General features: G+C 41.5%; 1 protein-coding gene across 1 annotated transcript in view; it reads left to right on the top strand.

The window, feature by feature from the left end:
- LOC139539667 (disintegrin and metalloproteinase domain-containing protein 10-like) overlaps positions 1-16,792 on the top strand; it is a 70,824-nt gene extending 54,032 nt beyond the window's left edge. The window contains exons 9-15 of the mRNA XM_071342834.1: positions 3,901-4,064; positions 9,368-9,539; positions 11,114-11,258; positions 11,582-11,765; positions 12,397-12,496; positions 12,789-13,018; positions 15,195-16,792. Of these exons, the coding sequence (XP_071198935.1) occupies positions 3,901-4,064; positions 9,368-9,539; positions 11,114-11,258; positions 11,582-11,765; positions 12,397-12,496; positions 12,789-13,018; positions 15,195-15,299 (1,100 nt within the window). The 3' untranslated portion in view covers positions 15,300-16,792. The remainder of the gene's footprint in view (positions 1-3,900; positions 4,065-9,367; positions 9,540-11,113; positions 11,259-11,581; positions 11,766-12,396; positions 12,497-12,788; positions 13,019-15,194) is intronic.
- The last annotated feature ends 140 nt before the right edge of the window (positions 16,793-16,932 follow it).

A 16,932-nucleotide genomic window follows, 5' to 3' on the forward strand; every position in this document is an offset into this window, starting at 1 on the left:
CTCAGGGGCTCCTCGGCAGCTCAGAGTCGCTATTCTCGAAGTGGGAGAAAAAGGTGTTTAGCTCGTCCTGTAGGGCAATGTTGTTGTCCGTGACGTGACTGGCTTTCATTTTGTAACCCATGAGCGCTAGAAGCCCCTGCCACATATGCCTGGGTCTGGCCCGCTGAAATGCTCCTCCACTTTGTCCCTATACTTGTCCCTATACTATACAACAACTTAATGTGTTATCGCTGTGCTTCCTCTAATAGAACAACCAAATTACCTGGATTGCAGTTGAGATTACATGAAAGTACACAGTGCAAGTCATCAATGGCATTTGAGATTCTCTGCAGATTATTACAGCAATTGTGAATATTTCCACAGACCTGTAACCCTGAACATGCACACTTTATATGATTATATAAGAAGACATTTATTGTTAAAGTAACCTCAAAATGTGGTCATGGATGTATTACTCATTTTAAGGTTGAATAAATACTGTTAATTCGTTTGTAAAATAGCCTTAACATTAGGCTATTTACTGTCTTACAAAAGTAATATTAATTGTGTTTGTTTGACAAGGTAACTAAAGGTTAAAAAAATTTAAGGAGGTGTTTCTTCTGCTTGGATAGCTTCATCGGTGCCATTGAGTCTGGATTTATTTCCATTTTGTCTACAAATTAATAACTGATATGTTGTATTCACGTCTCCATTTCAACTCAAAATCTAAGTTAAAGAATAGCACTGAATCAAACTTGAAACGCACTTTAAATCCTATTCTTACAAGCATTCGAAACAACATTGGGTGTGGATACAATGGGAACATGGGTCTCAGCAAGTTTGATGTCTGAGCATTGGTCTGAGCAAGTGTGATGTTATTAATGTTTGTGTAATTGTTAAGTTGTCTATTGTTTCTGTCTATGTATGTTTTTGTTTATTGTAAAATATATATACATATATACAGTGCATTTGGAAAGTTTTCAGTTTTTTTTTGTTACAGCCTTATTCTAAAATGGATTAAATTAAATGTTTTCCTCATTAAATCTTTTATCTTGCCCAGTCACACTCTGAATGGCACCCATACACAATCCATGTCTCAATTGTCTCAAGGCTTAATAGGGATAGGCGTCCTGTCAACGGGACAGTTGTAAATCATGCAGCGCCTTGTGTCACGATCGCAGATTTTAGAGAAACAACAAATGTCGGTACATATAAGTGTCTTATATCGGCTGAAAGCTTAAATTCTTGTTAATATAACTGTCCAATTTACAGTAGCTATTACTGTGAAAAAAATGCCATGCTATTGTTTAAGGAGAGCTCCTAACAACAAAACACTTTTTTCACTGCGATAGGTTTGATAAATTCACCTCAGAAGGTGAAATGTGTACTTACATTCTGAAATCTTGCTCTGATTTATCATCCAAAGGGTCCCAGAGATAACATGAAGTTTCGTTTTGTTAGATTAAATGCTTTTTCATATCCCCAAAAGATCCATATAGCATGCACGATCGATTTTGTATTTCCACTCGTTCAATTTGCAAAGAAAGGAATCTGTGAAAATCTAACCCTAAACGTTGTTTCAACCAGTCAAATCCCATTCGTATGTATTCCTCAGATCCTTGAATGTAACGAGACTTCACTATATAATTAGGGGTGTAGTATAACCTGTAGGACACCATATTTGGTCTGAGAGCAACGCCTTCATGGCACGCCGATGACGCGGGCGATCTTCACTTGAACGACTCTAACTTTGTCAAATAAGCACCAATTGGGGTCAAACAAAGCTAGATGGATAGCCAATGAGCTGGGCTTTACAGGAGTATCCAGAAACCCTGTATCTGTCGTAAAATGTAGCTACTAACCTTGTACGACAGCCTGCCTTTTCCTTTTGGACAAAAATTATAAGAATATTCAGTTATGAAGTTATGAAAACTGGTTGTTTTGCAAATGTTGAACTTATAATATGGCTACTAACACTGGGAAAGTTCAAGTATACAGATTTGACGATATTCTTGCAGAAAATGTTAATATGAATGCTAATGTCTCCTTCACGATTTGCCCAAATGTACCTGGGTGACATCACACTAAATGTAATTTAGTTCGCTCATACATATGTTATCCGTCTGAAACTTTGCACATACACTGCTGCCAAAACTGGTTGTTTTTTTCTTTGTATTTTCTTCTACCAGATCTATTGTGTTATATTCTCCTACATTCAATTCACATTTCCACAAACTTCAAAATGTTTCCTTTCAAATGGTACCAAGAATATGCAAATCCTTGCTTCAGGGCCTGAGCTACAGGCAGTTAGATTTTGGTATGTCATTTTAGGCAAATATTGAAAAAAGGGGGCTATCCCTAATAATTAAAGACCCTTCTTTAACCTGTCTCCTCCCCTTCATCTACACTTATTGAAGTGTAGATAAGGGATCATAGTTTTCACCTGGATTCACCTGGTCAGTCTGTCATGGAAAGAGCAGGTGTTCCTAATGTTTTATACACTCAGTGTATATGACTATAATGGTAATGTAGTAGTAGTAGTGGTAGTTGTATTACTAGAGGTGGTTATATTGCCTGGGGAACAATAGAATTGGACATAAGTGTTGTCCTTCGCTCACTAAGCTGCAAATATCCTTTGCCTGTGGCAATAGTGGCTGTGCCCCTTTGCAAATATATCTAGTGCATACTGTGAAGCCAAGCCTAGTTAAATAAAGGTTACATTTAAAAAATAAAATAAACAAAACATGTATTTTTTTTTAAAGCCAAGGTTAACTCCCAACTCCTATAGCCCATGTCAGCTCCATGACCAAAGCTTTTCTATGATCCACATACTGTAACAAAACGGGCCTCTCTGAAATGAGTGGTGGGCTAGCTGAAAGATGATGTCACAGTACTGCATTCTGTGAGGAAAAAGGCCAGCTGTTTGTAATTGGTGGCCGGTGGGATCGCATGCAGTGCAGGAGCATTATATAAGCCAACAAGTTAAGGCAAGTCACCGATACAGAGACCCATCTGGCCATGAGGCTTTTATCTGCCCCAGTGAGAACTTAGCCTGCCTTCTGGCCTGTCAAATCAAGTCAACGTTTATTTGTCACGTGCGCCGAATACAACAGGTGTAGGTAGACCTTACAGTGAAATACTTACTTACAGGCTCTAACCAATAGTGCAAAAAAGGTATTAACTGAACAATAGGTAAGTAAAGAAATAAAAACAACAAAAAGACAGTGAAAAACAGTAGCGAGGCTATATACGAAAGCGAGGCTATAAAAGTAGCGAGGCTACATACAGACACTGTTTAGTCAGACTGATTTGAGGTAGTACGTATATGTAGATATGGTTAAAGTGACTTTGCATATATGATGAACAGAGAGTAGCAGTAGCGTAAAGAGGGGTTGGCGGGTGGTGGGTGTAGGGTGGCGGGACACAATGCAGATAGCCCGGTTAGCCTATGTGCGAGAGCACTGGTTGGTCAGGCCAATTGAGGTAGTATGTACATATGTGCATGAATGTATAGTTAAAGTGACTGCGCATATATGATAAACGTCCATACTGTCCATACTTTCATTGATATTTAGGGGGCTGGGGACAACCTCAATAAAACATAAATACGGCCCTGTGGTGTTAAAGAGGAAGGTCAAGGTCACGTATGCAACCTATACTGTAAGCATATAGTGAAGGGTGGACAGCCATAACACAGCTATTCCAGTAAAAATGGCACATTAGTAACAACTAACACGTTCATGACGTTAAGCAACCCAGTTGCAGCTGAGGTTTCTCACGCTTTATTTATACTGCGCTGAACATGTTGTCTACTGTACACATTCTGCCAAGGAAATTGCCCTTTCACCTAAATAATAGTATCAAGTCTAGACCCTACTCATACCTTATCTTTACTCTCCTTACTTTTCCCTTATATTTCAGGGAACTGGGGAGGGATTTGTTCGCGACACACGCTCATGCGGGATGGTAGCAACGCCAGTCTGAACACAGGCCTGATCACGCTGCAGAACTACGGCCAGTACCTGCCCCCCCAACACGTTCAGCTCACCCTGGCCCACGAACTGGGCCACAGCCTGGGTGCCCCTGTGAGTTCTGGACAGTATCACCCTTGGCTATCCTTAATGTTTTACCCCCATTGGAGTCCTAGCACTTTCCTTTACTTGTTATTTTACTGATATTTGGTGTTATTTTACTGATACATGTAATTTCATCACTTTACCTTTTTTGTTGTACCGGTCGTGTTGCAGCTCTCTGCATTAATTCGTTGCAGGATTTGAACCCCTGTGCGCAAAGGCGTTCTTATGTTTTGAAGTTCAGACAGTATGTGAAATAGCTGTTTTCACATGTTGAGCTTAAGGTTTACATGTGAAACATATGTATTAAATGTTAAATATTAACACCACCTTTTCACATGTGAGGAGAATAATATGTTTTCATGTTTTTGCAGTTTTACATGTTAAGACTTTCATATCAGAGAATCGGATATGCCATTTCACATGTTAAAAAAATCTCACTTTCACATTTGGAATTGTAGGTTGACATGTGAAAATCAATCACATGTGAAAATCTAATTTGCAGGTTCACATGAAAGAAAACTCCACATTTACGCTAATGTTTGTAAACAAAGTAAATGTATACAAACATTGTATAGCCTAAAACCATGGTTAAAACTATAATTTTTTATATCATGGATGGCATAGTCTCCTTGCATCCATAGTGTAGTCTATTGATTTGAGAGTGGTTGCATTTCTCCAGCCTCATCCCTCAACTTTAAACACATTTACTATTCTCCCGAGTGACTCAGCGGTCTAAGGCACTGCATCTCAGTGCTAGAGGCATCACTACAGACGCCCAGGTTGTATCATAACTGGATACCCAAAAATAGTTTTCAGTGCTTTTTAAAAATGTTTATAATAGCGTAATTAAATTAAACGCCTCCTTCTTTCCTACAATTTTCCCTATCTTTGGTTATGTTACCCTGGCATTTTTTTCATTTGCAAGTTTTAGTGTATTAATTCCAGCAACATAGCACCCTACATCCTACTGCTGGTTTTCTTCTGAAGCTTAGCAGGGTAGGTCCTTGTCAGTCCCTGGATGGGAGAGCAGACAGTGTGAAAATAAACGTGAGGGAAAAACACGTGAAAAGTTAACGTGAAACTTCACACTTGTCCAAAAACCATGTGATTTTCGTTTTTTTTGTTGTTGTAAGGAAGACCTTCCTGCCCTGGCCTTTGGTAAAACAGGATTTGTTGTGAGTGTGTATATGTAGCATAACCAATCCCAATGATCTGTCAGTTCTGCATTTCCCACGTATTGAGCACACTTAACGCTACGTGGTTGTTTGCATTGTTCCCGAAGAAATCAGCAAATGATCCACTTCACTGCTGCCGATGTTATAAAAGTTGGTCTTTATTGACTAATGTATAGTGTTGAGCGATTAACAAAAATATGGGCATTTGTTTTGTTTTTAAACAACTAATTTACCTATGTAATTGACCTTCAATTATTTTTATTTAATTTCGTTCGTTTTTTTAATGTGAGCTCTATGCGCACATTGTGCAGTTTCTGTTGAGATAAATCAGCTCAAGCCCATACTGTGAAATGTAAAAGGGAGTTGTAATTTCCACACAGGCCAATATTCTACATAGTTCAGAGCAGACAACGTGGTAATTAATTACAATGACCATAATCCATTGAAAACCTACTTGTCCAGTCTGTGTGTTTCTTTTAGCCTGCTACATAAAATATACAGAAGGATTAGAGATATAGAGGGATAGATGGACAGAGAGCAGTTGCTTCCCAAGGTACTGTATCTCTACCTAAAAATAAATGACCTAAGTGATTAATTGTTAGTATTCAGCAGTCAAAAAATTACACCTTATTTGCTACTAAAATTGTGATTTTGTCAGACAGAATAAGCCGCAGACAAAATAAAACAAACGTAATATACACAACAACTTAATAAAAAATTAAAAAAGTTAAGTAATGTGAACAAATTATGGTTAACAAGTGATAAGCAGTAATGTTCAGTCACTACCATCATGGGACTTTTATTCATTGTTTTATTCTGTGTTGTTACAGCATTCAACCCACATAATGCATAGTGCATTCAATGTATTAATCGAACCAAACCGAACCAATCTCAAAAAGCACTAATCGCTCAGCATTACTAATGATTAGTGCATTTGGAAAGTATTTGTGTTACGTTATAGCCTTATTCTAAAATAGATTTAATAACAATTTTCCTCATCAATCTACACACAATACCCCATAATGACGAAGCGAAAGCAGGTTTTTACAAATGTTTGCATGTCAGAACAAAAACCGAGCTATGAGGTCGAAGGAATTGTCCGTAGAGCTCCGAGACAGGATTGTGTCAAGGCACAGATCTGGGGAACACAGTGGCTCCATCATTCTAAAATGGAAGAAGTTTGGAACCAACAAGACTCTTCCCAGCCAAACTGAGCAATTGGGGGAGAAGGACCTTGGTCAGGGAGGTGACCAAAAACCAGATGGTCACTGACAGAGCTCCAGAGTTTCTCTGTGAAGATGGGAGAACCTTCCAGAAAGACAACCATCTCTGCAGCACTCCACCAATCAGGCCTTTATGGTATAGTGCCCAGACGGAAGCCACTCCTCAGCAAAAGGCACATGACAGCCCGCTTGGAGTTTGCCAAAAGGCACCTAAAGGACTCTCCGACCATGAGAAACAAGATTCTCTGGTTGGATGAAACCAAGATTGAACTCTTTGGTCTGAATGTCAAATGTCACGTCTGGAGGAAACCTGGCACCATCCCTACGGTGACGAATGGTGGTGGCAGCATCATGTTGTGGGGATGTTATTCAGCGGCAGGGACTAGGAGACTAGTCAGGATCGAGGGAACGATGAACGGAGCAAAGTACAGAGATCCTTGATGAAAACCTGCTCCAGAGTGCTCAGGACCTCAGACTGGGGCAAAGGTTCACCTTCCAACAGGACACCAACTGTCACGCCCTGACCTTAGAGAGCCTTTTTATATCTCAATTTGGTTTGGTCAGGGTGTGATTTGGGTGGGCATTCTATGTTCTTTATTTCTAGGTTTTGTGTTTCTATGTTTTGGCCGGGTATGGTTCTCAATCAGGGACAGCTGTCTATCGTTGTCTCTGATTGGGAATCATACTTAGGCAGCCTGTTTTGCCACCTTAGGTTGTGGGATGTTGTTTTTGTTAGCTCTATGTAGCCTTCAGAACAAGACGTTCGTTGTTCTTTTGTTGTTTTGTTTGGTGTTCGGTTTTAATAAAGAAGCATGAACACGTACCACGCTGCGCTTTGGTCAACTTCTTCCGACGAGCGTCACACCAACCCTAAGCACACATGACTCAAGGCTGTAATCGCTGCCAAAGGTGCTTCAACAAAATACTGAGTAAAGTGTCTGAAAACGTATGTAAATGTGTAAATTATTTTACTTTTAATACATTTGCAAAAATGTCAAAAAACATGGTTTAGCTTTGTCATTGTGGGGTATTGTGTGTAGATTGATGAGGAAAACAATCAATTGAATATATTTTAGAATAAGGCTGTAACGTAACAAAATGTCAAGGGGTCTGAATACTTTCCGAATGCACTGTATGTTATAAAGTCTTGGCACATGCTCACTCACTAGCTTACACATTATTTTGAAAGCCTGCCATAAATGGGAGGCTTTCCATTTTCTCCCTCTCCAAAGGTGTTGTTTGCAGAACATTACATTTTTACATTTGAGTCATTTTGCAGATGTTCTTATCCGGAGCGACTTACAGGAGCAAGTAGAGTTAAGTGCCTTGCTCAAGGGCACATGTTTCACCTAATCGTCTTGGGGATTCGAGTCAGCAACCTTTTGGTTACTGGCTCAATGCTCTTATCTTAACTGATAGGCTGCCTGCCACCCATTATTGGTACCCCTTACAGCAACCCCCCCACACACCCACTTTCCCTCCATAACCACCAGCAGCACCATCTACGACCTTTCTCCCACTGCCTCAAATGCCAACATTCCACCCCCCTCCCTATACCCTGCTCCCCCAGAGATGTTATTCACACTTCCATAGGCAGCAATGGATTCTTCCCAGGCGTTCCTGCACAGATTAGTTCTGCTACAGCATGTCGGTCTGTGGCCCTTTTATAAATCCAGCAGGTTCTTGGCTGAACGGTGCGGTACCCCGGGTACACTGACAGGCATGCCTCATTGTTTCCAGATGGAGGATGGGATAGGGCACAGAGAGATCAGAGGGCCTGCTTCACCTGAGATGTATGATGAGGGGGAAGGGGGAGGTAAGGGGTCTGAGGGGAGAGAGGGGGCCAGGCCTTCGGCCTACTTTGGTGATGATATTCTCTCCCATAGTCCCATAGTGTCTGGAAACCCTCTTGCTATCCTTAATGTGACAGCATGGGCCTCCGAGAGATAGAGGGAAGAGAGAGGGAAGAGTAAGAGAGGAACCTAACAAAGGGGCCTAAGTCATTTGTCTACACATAGTTTATTTGCCCCTTAAACTGTTCTAAGTGATTACATTCCCAGTCTACATTAACATCTCAACAGCAGATTTAAACACATGAACGATCGGACCTCGTCATTTGTTCTGGTAGATAATCAGAGAAAGTTGGTCTTGGAGAGATTCAGAGAAGAAGACCTCAGGGCTGTATCTATCTGTGCTGTCCTGGGTGTGTCGTTTGTTATGAGAACATTGTATTCCTCTTCCAGAACCATGGCCTACAGTGACACAGCACTTTTGTCTCTCTCCTAAAATTACCTTCATTTAAGTTAACAAGCGCTTGTATCCAGCAATAAAGAGAGTAATTTTTAGTCTAAAAATCTGTCTTTCTGCCCCTGAACAAGGCAGTTAACCCACTGTTCCTAGGCCGTCATAAATAAGAATTTGTTCTTAACTGACTTGCCTGGTTAAATAAAGGTTATATCTTGGGGGCTCCCGAGTGGCGCAGCGGTCAAAGGCACTGCATCTCAGTGCTAGAGGCATCACTACAGACCCTGGTTTGATTCCAGGCTGTATCACAACCGGCCGTGGTTGGGAGTCCCATAGTGTGGTGCACAATTGGCCCAGCGTCATCCGGGTTGTACCCTGGCCAAACCCTCATTGTAAATAATAATTTGTTCTTAATTTTTTACAATGAGTTCAGTAGTTGCTTTCCCAGAATCACCCCATACAAATGGGGTGATAGTCTTACTTTTAATGAAAAAGGATATTCAGTATTAACTTCCTTTTCATCTGGTGGAAATGATTGAATTTGACATAAATATGTTTGAATATGAGGGCCCCAATGTCCATAATCTTGTACTAGAAGGAGACAAAACTTCTTGAGCTCATTCTACTGTGAAGTAGAACCTTTATGTTCTGTGTTGTATTTGCTTCTCAGCATGATGAAGGTTTGGATTGTGGGAACCTGGGTTCTTCTGGAGGGAAAGGCAGGTTCTTGATGTTCCCTCACGCTACCAATGAGGTCCGGGAGAACAACGATAAGTTCTCTCCCTGCAGCATCAAGCATATCAGCCGAGTCCTGAAAGTCAAGAAGGATGACTGCTTTGTGGGTGAGGCTCTACATGTAGGTCTAAACAAACCAGACCTCCTCTGTGGAAAGAGGACATCAATAGCATGTAGTGATCTGTTTCTCTACAGTGCCTCCAGAAAGTATTCATACCCATCGACTTTTTCCACATTTTGTTGTGTGAAAGCCTGAATTTAAAATGGATTAAATGTAGATTTTTTTGTCACTTCCCTACACACAATACCTGATAATGTCAAAGTGGAATTATGTTTTTCAAAATGTTTACAAATTAATTAAAAATGAAAAGCTTAAGTCAAAAGTATTCAACCACTTTGTTATGGCATGCCTAAATAAGTTCAGGAGTAAAAATCACATAATCACATAGTAAATTGCATGGACTCACTCCGTGTGCAATAATAGTGTTAAACGTGATTTTTGAAAAACTACCTCATCTCTTTACCCCACACATACAATTCTCTTTAACGTCCCTCAGTTCCAGCAGTGAATTTTTAAACACAGATTCAACCACAAAGACCAGGGAGGTTTTCCAATGCCTAACAAAGAAGGGCCCCTATTGGTAGATGGGTAAACATAAAAAGCAGACATTTATTATCCCTTTGAGCATGGTTATTACTTTTACACGTTGGATGGTGTATGGTGTGTTGGATGGTGTACACCCAGTCACTGCAAAGATACAGGCGTTGTTCCTAACTCAGTTGCCGGAGAGGAAGGAAACGGCTCAGGGATTTCCCCATGAGGCCAATGGTGACTTTAAAACAGTTACAGAGTTTACTAGCTGTGATAGGAGAAAACTGAGGATGGATCAACAACATTGTAGTTACACCACAATACTAACCTAACTAACCAGAGTGTAAAGAAGGAAGCCTGTACAGAATAAAAGTATTCCAAAACATGCATCCTGTTTGCAACAAGGCAACAAGTATCTGCTTTTCACCAGACACTGGAAGATGAATTCCCATTTCAGCAGGACAATAACCTTAAACACAAGGCCAAATCTACACTGAAGTTGCTTACCAAGAAGACAGAGAATGGTCGAGTTACAGTTTTGACTTAAATCTACTTGAAAATCTATGGCAAGACCTGAAAATGGTTGTCTAGCAATGATCATCAACCAATTTGACAGAGCTTGAAGAATTTTGAAAAGAATAATGGGTGAATGTTGCACAATCCAGGTGTACACAGCTGTAATCGTTGCCAAAGTTGCTACTACAAAGTATTGACTCAAAGAAATATCTAATTACATACGTATTCACACCTCTATTTCATCTTCAATAAATTTGCAAAAATGTATAAAAACGTGTTTTACATTGTCATTATGGGGTATTGTGTGTAGATTGGTGAGATAAAAAAATATGTTTTAATCAATTTCGAATTCAGGCTGTAACAACAAAATATGGAATATGTCAAATGGTATGAATACTTTCTGAAGGCACTGTATCTCTCTGTGTCTCTCTCTGTGTGTCTCTCTCTCTGTATCTATCTCTCTCTGGATCTGATTTATTCCAATCATTTATGAAGATACTACAGGACATCTACATGAGTCAGCAGTGTTGAAATGAGCTAATGTGTGTGGCTATATGTGTTCTGTCCTGTCAGTCAGTGATCAGCCCATCTGTGGGAATCAGATCGTGGAGGAGGGGGAGGAGTGTGACGTGGGCCACAACGAGACAGACCTCTGCTGCCAAAGCGCCAAGGAATCTGTGGGCATCCAGTGTCGCCTGAAACCTGGCAAGAAGTGCAGGTAACTTCTGTTCCAAAGTTTCGCAATTAAAATCAGTAGTAGGATTAAAATTGTCCTTTTGCAATTTGCTGATTCTAGATCTGTTTCTATGGGTAATTTCTATACAAAGTTACATAACATCACCCATGGAACATTTTTGTCAAAGCAGAGTTGTGGTTGTGGATGTGAGGATAATTACCTCTATCTTACCATTCAAAAACAAAACAGTAAACCACAACACCTATGTTAAGAAATTGTCTTTCTTTGTCTATCTGTCTGTCCGCCCACCTGCCTGTCTGTCTCTCTGTCTATCTGTCTGTTTGTCTTTCTGTCTGTCCCCTCAGTCCCAGTCAGGGTCTGTGCTGTGGGCCAGCATGTGTCTTGAAACCGTCAGGGGTCAGCTGTGAGGAGGAGTCAGACTGTCAGCTGGAGAGTATATGCTCTGGTCTCTCCCCCATCTGCCCCGAGCCTGTGGCCAAGCCCAACATGACCGTATGCAGTCTGGGTACCCGGGTGTGTCTCAACGGGGTGAGCACCGTAGGAGGGCCAGACAATGACTCAACCTTTTCACCCATTGCACCCACTGTCTCATTTCGACGACATTCCAAAGTCAACAGTATCCACTTTCACAGGATCTGTTGTCCTTGGCTGCCAACTTGAGTACATTTACTAATTTTTTTCACCCATTCAGATGATAAATGGGGTTCTGAGTTTGGAAAGTTGTTCTGAATGTGAAGATTGCTCAAGTTTTTCAATGTAAATTACATACGTATGGCTCACTATGGGGGCATAAATCCTGAAATATAAGATTTGGACCAGAACACATTTCTGAGGCTGCCTCGAGCAGGGAACAAGTTAACTGAATACAGATGTTTAGGATTTGTGGAAATGAGCAGGCCTGTCCTGCATTTTTGTCTGTGAGACTTCACTGGTGGCCATAATATACCAGAGCTCATCCAGACTTTGGTGTTCTCCTCTCTGTTATTCTCCTTTCATTCTCTTTATGTCTTCTCCCCTCTCTCCTCTATTTCACCATCCTTCTTTCCCTCTCTCTCTATCCTTCCCCTCCTCTTCCCCTATCCTTTTCCCTTTCTCCATCTCTCTCTCTCTCTTCACTCTTCCCTATCCTTTTCTCTCCATTTCTCCCTCTATTTCTCAGAACTGTGCTAAATCACTGTGTGTGAGGTACGGCCTGGAGCAGTGTGACTGTCTGGGAGAGTCCAAAAAAGAAAAGTGCCACATGTGCTGCCAACAGCCGGGTAAGCACAATCCCTCTTCTCCTCCCTCACCCTCGTTTCCTCTGATGTGCTTAGATCTTGGGGACTGTGTTTATGATTGGGGCACAAACAAAGCTGTGTACATTTGCTTTGATTTTCCCATCATAATACATTCTTCTGTTCGAACATCTGATGTGCTGTGTAAAAGTTCAATTTAACAAGGATAAGGAGCTTAGTTACAAATGTGTGCATGTGCTTTTCCACTCAGTAAACTCAATCATTTCACCTATAACAAAATGTTCACTGTATTTCTCCATGTATTTCTTCACCTCAGACAAGCCTGCAACCTGCGCCAGCACCACATCCTCTGTCTTGACCAAGCATTTCCAGGGAAAGCGTGTAGCCTTGGTTGCCGGGGCACCGTGTTCAGCCAAGCAGGGCTACTGCGACATGTTCCAGGTGTGTCGCATCCTGGACGCTGACGGGCCCATCGCCAGGCTGAAGAACTCCTTCCTCCACCTGGTAGACCTGGATGAGTTTGATGACCTGGCTGAGTGGATAAAGGTTTGTTCTATGTTTGTTGTGCTTGAGGGGGTCGGCTATCTATCTACTCTATGACGTATTTATTTTACAACAGGCCAGAGGATCCTAGCAGATGGGGTGTGTTGAGATGCGTGTTGAGCTCAGTGTAAATACAGTCGTGGCCAAAAGTTTTGAGAATGACACAAATATTAATTTTCACATTCTGCTGCCTCAGTTTGTATGATGGCAATTTGCATATACTCCAGAATGTTATGAAGAGTGATCAGATGAATTGCAATTTATTGCAAAGTCCCTCTTTGCCATGCAAATGAACTGAATCCCCAAAAAACATTTCCACTGCATTTCTGCCCTGCCACAAAAGGACCAGCTGACATCATGTCAGTGATTCTCTCGTTAACACAGGTGTGAGTGTTGACGAGGACAAGGCTGGAGATCACTCTGTCATGCTGATTGAGTTCGAATAACAGACTGGAAGCTTCAAAAGGAGGGTGGTGCTTGGAATCATTGTTCTTCCTCTCTCATGATTACCTGCAAGGAAACACGTGCCGTCATCATTGCTTTGCATAAAAAGGGCTTCACAGGCAAGGATATTGCTGCCAGTAAGATTGCACCTAAATCAACCATTTATCGGATCATCGAGAACTTCAAGGAGAGCGGTTCAATTGTTGTGAAGAAGGCTTCAGGGCGCCCAAGAAAGTCCAGCAAGTGCCAGGACCGTCTTCTAACGTTGATTCAGCTGCGGGATCGGGGCACCACCAGTACAGAGCTTGCTCAGGAATAGCAGCAGGCAGGTGTGAGTGCATCTGCACGCACACTGAGGCGAAGACTTTTGGAGGTTGGCCTGGTGTCAAGAAGGGCAGCAAAGAAGCCACTTCTCTCCAGGAAAAACATCAGGGACAGACTGATATTCTGCTAAAGGTACAGGGATTGGACTGCTGAGGACTGGGGTAAAGTCATTTTCTCTGATGAATCCCCTTTCCGATTGTTTGGGGCATCCGGAAAAAAGCTTGTCAGGAGAAGACAAGGTGAGCGCTACCATTAGTCCTTTGTCATGCCAACAGTAAAGCATCCTGAGACCATTCATGTGTGGGGTTGCTTCTCAGCCAAAGGAGTGGGCTCACTGACATTTTTGCCTAAGAACACAGCCATGATTAAAGAATGGTACCAACACATCCTCCGAGAGCAACTTCTCCCAAACATCCAGGTGGTGATGGTGATGAACAATGCCTTTGCCAGCATGATGGAGAACCTTGCCATAAGGCAAAAGTGATAACTAAGTGGCTCGGGGAACAAAACATTGATATTTTGGGTCCATGGCCAGGAAACTCCCCAGACCTTAATCCCATTGAGAACTTGTGGTCAATCCTCAAGAGGCGGGTGGACAAACAGAAACTCACAAATTCTGATAAACTCTAAGCATTGATTATGCAAGAATTGGCTGCCATCAGTCAGGATGTGGCCCAGAAGTTAATTGACAGCATGCCAGGGGTTGCAGAGGTCTTGAAAAAGAAGGGTCAACACTGCAAATATTGACTCTGCATCAACTTTATGTAATTGTCAATAAAAGCCTTTGACACTTTTGAAATGCTTGTAATTTTACTTCAGTATTCCATAGTAACATCTGACAACAACAAAAAAAGACACTGAAGCAGCAAACTTTGTGGAAATTAATATTTGTGTCATTCTCAAAACTTTTGGCCACGACTGTAGAAAGCTTCCTCTGTTGATGTTCTTCGTTCAGATGTTCCAGCCTCAGTTGGCTTTGAGCTTTGGTCTCGCTAGAAAGCGCAGCGAATCAGGAATGCCCACAGGGATTTAAAAGATCTGTTCAGGTGCGTCATGTTGAGTTAGCGAGATGGTGACACCTACTAGTGCCTAGATGTACCGCTCACACAATTGGTTTGGGAGCCATGCCAGCTAATGGTTATTAGGCTTAGATATGGCAGTAGTAGTGTTTCCATACCACATATGAATTGGCTACTGCATGCCCATTGGTTCCATCCAAATGAGTGTGACACATAAGGAATGCTAGCTGACTAACATCCTGTAACAAATGGCTTCTTGAAGAAAAGAACACGTCAAGTCAATGTGAATTAAAGTAAGTTGCAGTGGTGTTTTGACTATTTAACATCTGACAATAGCAGATTGGAACTAAAGTGGGTGAGTGTTTGACTTGTTGTGCTCTTGTCGTCTGCAGACTCACTGGTGGGCCATTCTCTTGGCCATCATGACTCTGTCTGCCGTGATGGTCAGCACCGTGTGCCTGTGTGGACGTACCCTGGACATGGGTGACCCAGAGTAACCACTGTAGCTCCAACAGTGGCAGTTGGTGCCATTCAAGATTATGGAGAGCGGCAATATTTTTTATGAGCATGGCCTTATTTCGATTACAGCATATTGGATGACTGCCATTCATATTCCCTTCACCCAGCTCAATGTAACATCGATAGGCTTAGGCTACTACATGCTACTCGAATTGGCCCTATACCCATCATGAGGTTGCTACAACCTAGTCTAAAAATTAAAGGTAATAACGTAGGTGCACAGGTCTAGAGACAAATTGGAGTAATCACATTCACATTCAATTCCGCCTTGCACACTCTTGCCTGCATCTATCTGATCTGGGGTGTAATCATTAGTCCAAGCAGTTAGAAAACGTTCAGTTTTGCAACTAAAACTATACGTTTTGTAACAGAACCGGCGGAATGAATACTCCCCTGATCACCTGCACACATAGTTCACTTTCATAGCGGCCACATACAGCATCATCACTTTGCTCGTTGTATAATTAATTCTCGCATCTACGCGCTCTCCTTCTCTCACCTTTTTCCTTCACTTGTGGACTTCAGTTTATAACTCAACAGCTGTCCGTGATTAGGCACAAAAACCTCTCCAAGCCAAACCTTCATAACATAACCACTAACCGCTACACAGCCTACATCGTTGTCACCATATTAACGTTATAGTCATCAAACTATAACTAACGTGTTAGTAAACCCACAATCCAAGCCATGTGTACAATTACACAGTACAGTGTACAGCAAGCAGTTTAGCAGTTACCACGGTGGGCTCAGGTAGCAATACATTTATAAAAACGAAAGCTTACCTTGACTTTGAAGAGTTGCAGTGTTGGATAGCCTTTGCCAGCTAGCTAACATAAATAGCATTCTTCTCTGTTTCAGTCAGGTTGTTGAGTAGGCTAAATTAGCTGCATTAGCTAAGTAAGTGAAAGGGGTAAATTAAGAATTCAAAAAATACAATGAAATGTATCTCTCTGCTGCTTCTTCTTAATTTTTAAAGAAATGTATTTCTTCAAAACAGTTAAACTATTTTCTTTCACTTTAAGTCAACTACTCACCACACTAGCTTATGCTTTCAGTAATAGATTAATTCTCTGATCATTTGATTGGATGGACAAGATGTTAGTTCATACTGCAAGAACTCTGATAGGTTGGAGGACGTCGGAGGTGGGATCAATACACTATCATTCAAGTCTCAATTCGAGTCCCAAGTCGAACGGGTTGAGTCTCGATGTCACAGGGTGTGCATTCTAGTTTCTTTATTTCTATGTTTTCTATTTCTTTTTGTTTGGCCGGGTGTGGTTCTCAATCAGAGGCATCTGTCTATCGTTGTCTCTGATTGAGAACCATACTTAGGTAGCCCTTTTTTCCACCTGTCTTTGTGGGAAGTTGACTTTGTTTAGGGCACATAGCCTTTAGCTTCACGGTTTGTTTTTGTAGTGTTTATTGTTTTGTTCTGCGTCATTTTTATTAATTAAAGGAACATGTACGCTCACCACGCTGCACCTTGGTCCTCTTCTTGTAACGGCAGTGCCACTCGAGTCAAGTCCAAGTCGTGCATTCTTAAAGCAAGTCAATTCGAGTAGAGTCACACGTTTTTTCAAGTCAAGTCTCAAGTCAGTAAATAAATAATCT

Source organism: Salvelinus alpinus, chromosome 15 (genome assembly GCF_045679555.1).
Source record: "Salvelinus alpinus chromosome 15, SLU_Salpinus.1, whole genome shotgun sequence".
In the NCBI taxonomy this organism is placed as follows: domain Eukaryota; kingdom Metazoa; phylum Chordata; class Actinopteri; order Salmoniformes; family Salmonidae; genus Salvelinus; species Salvelinus alpinus.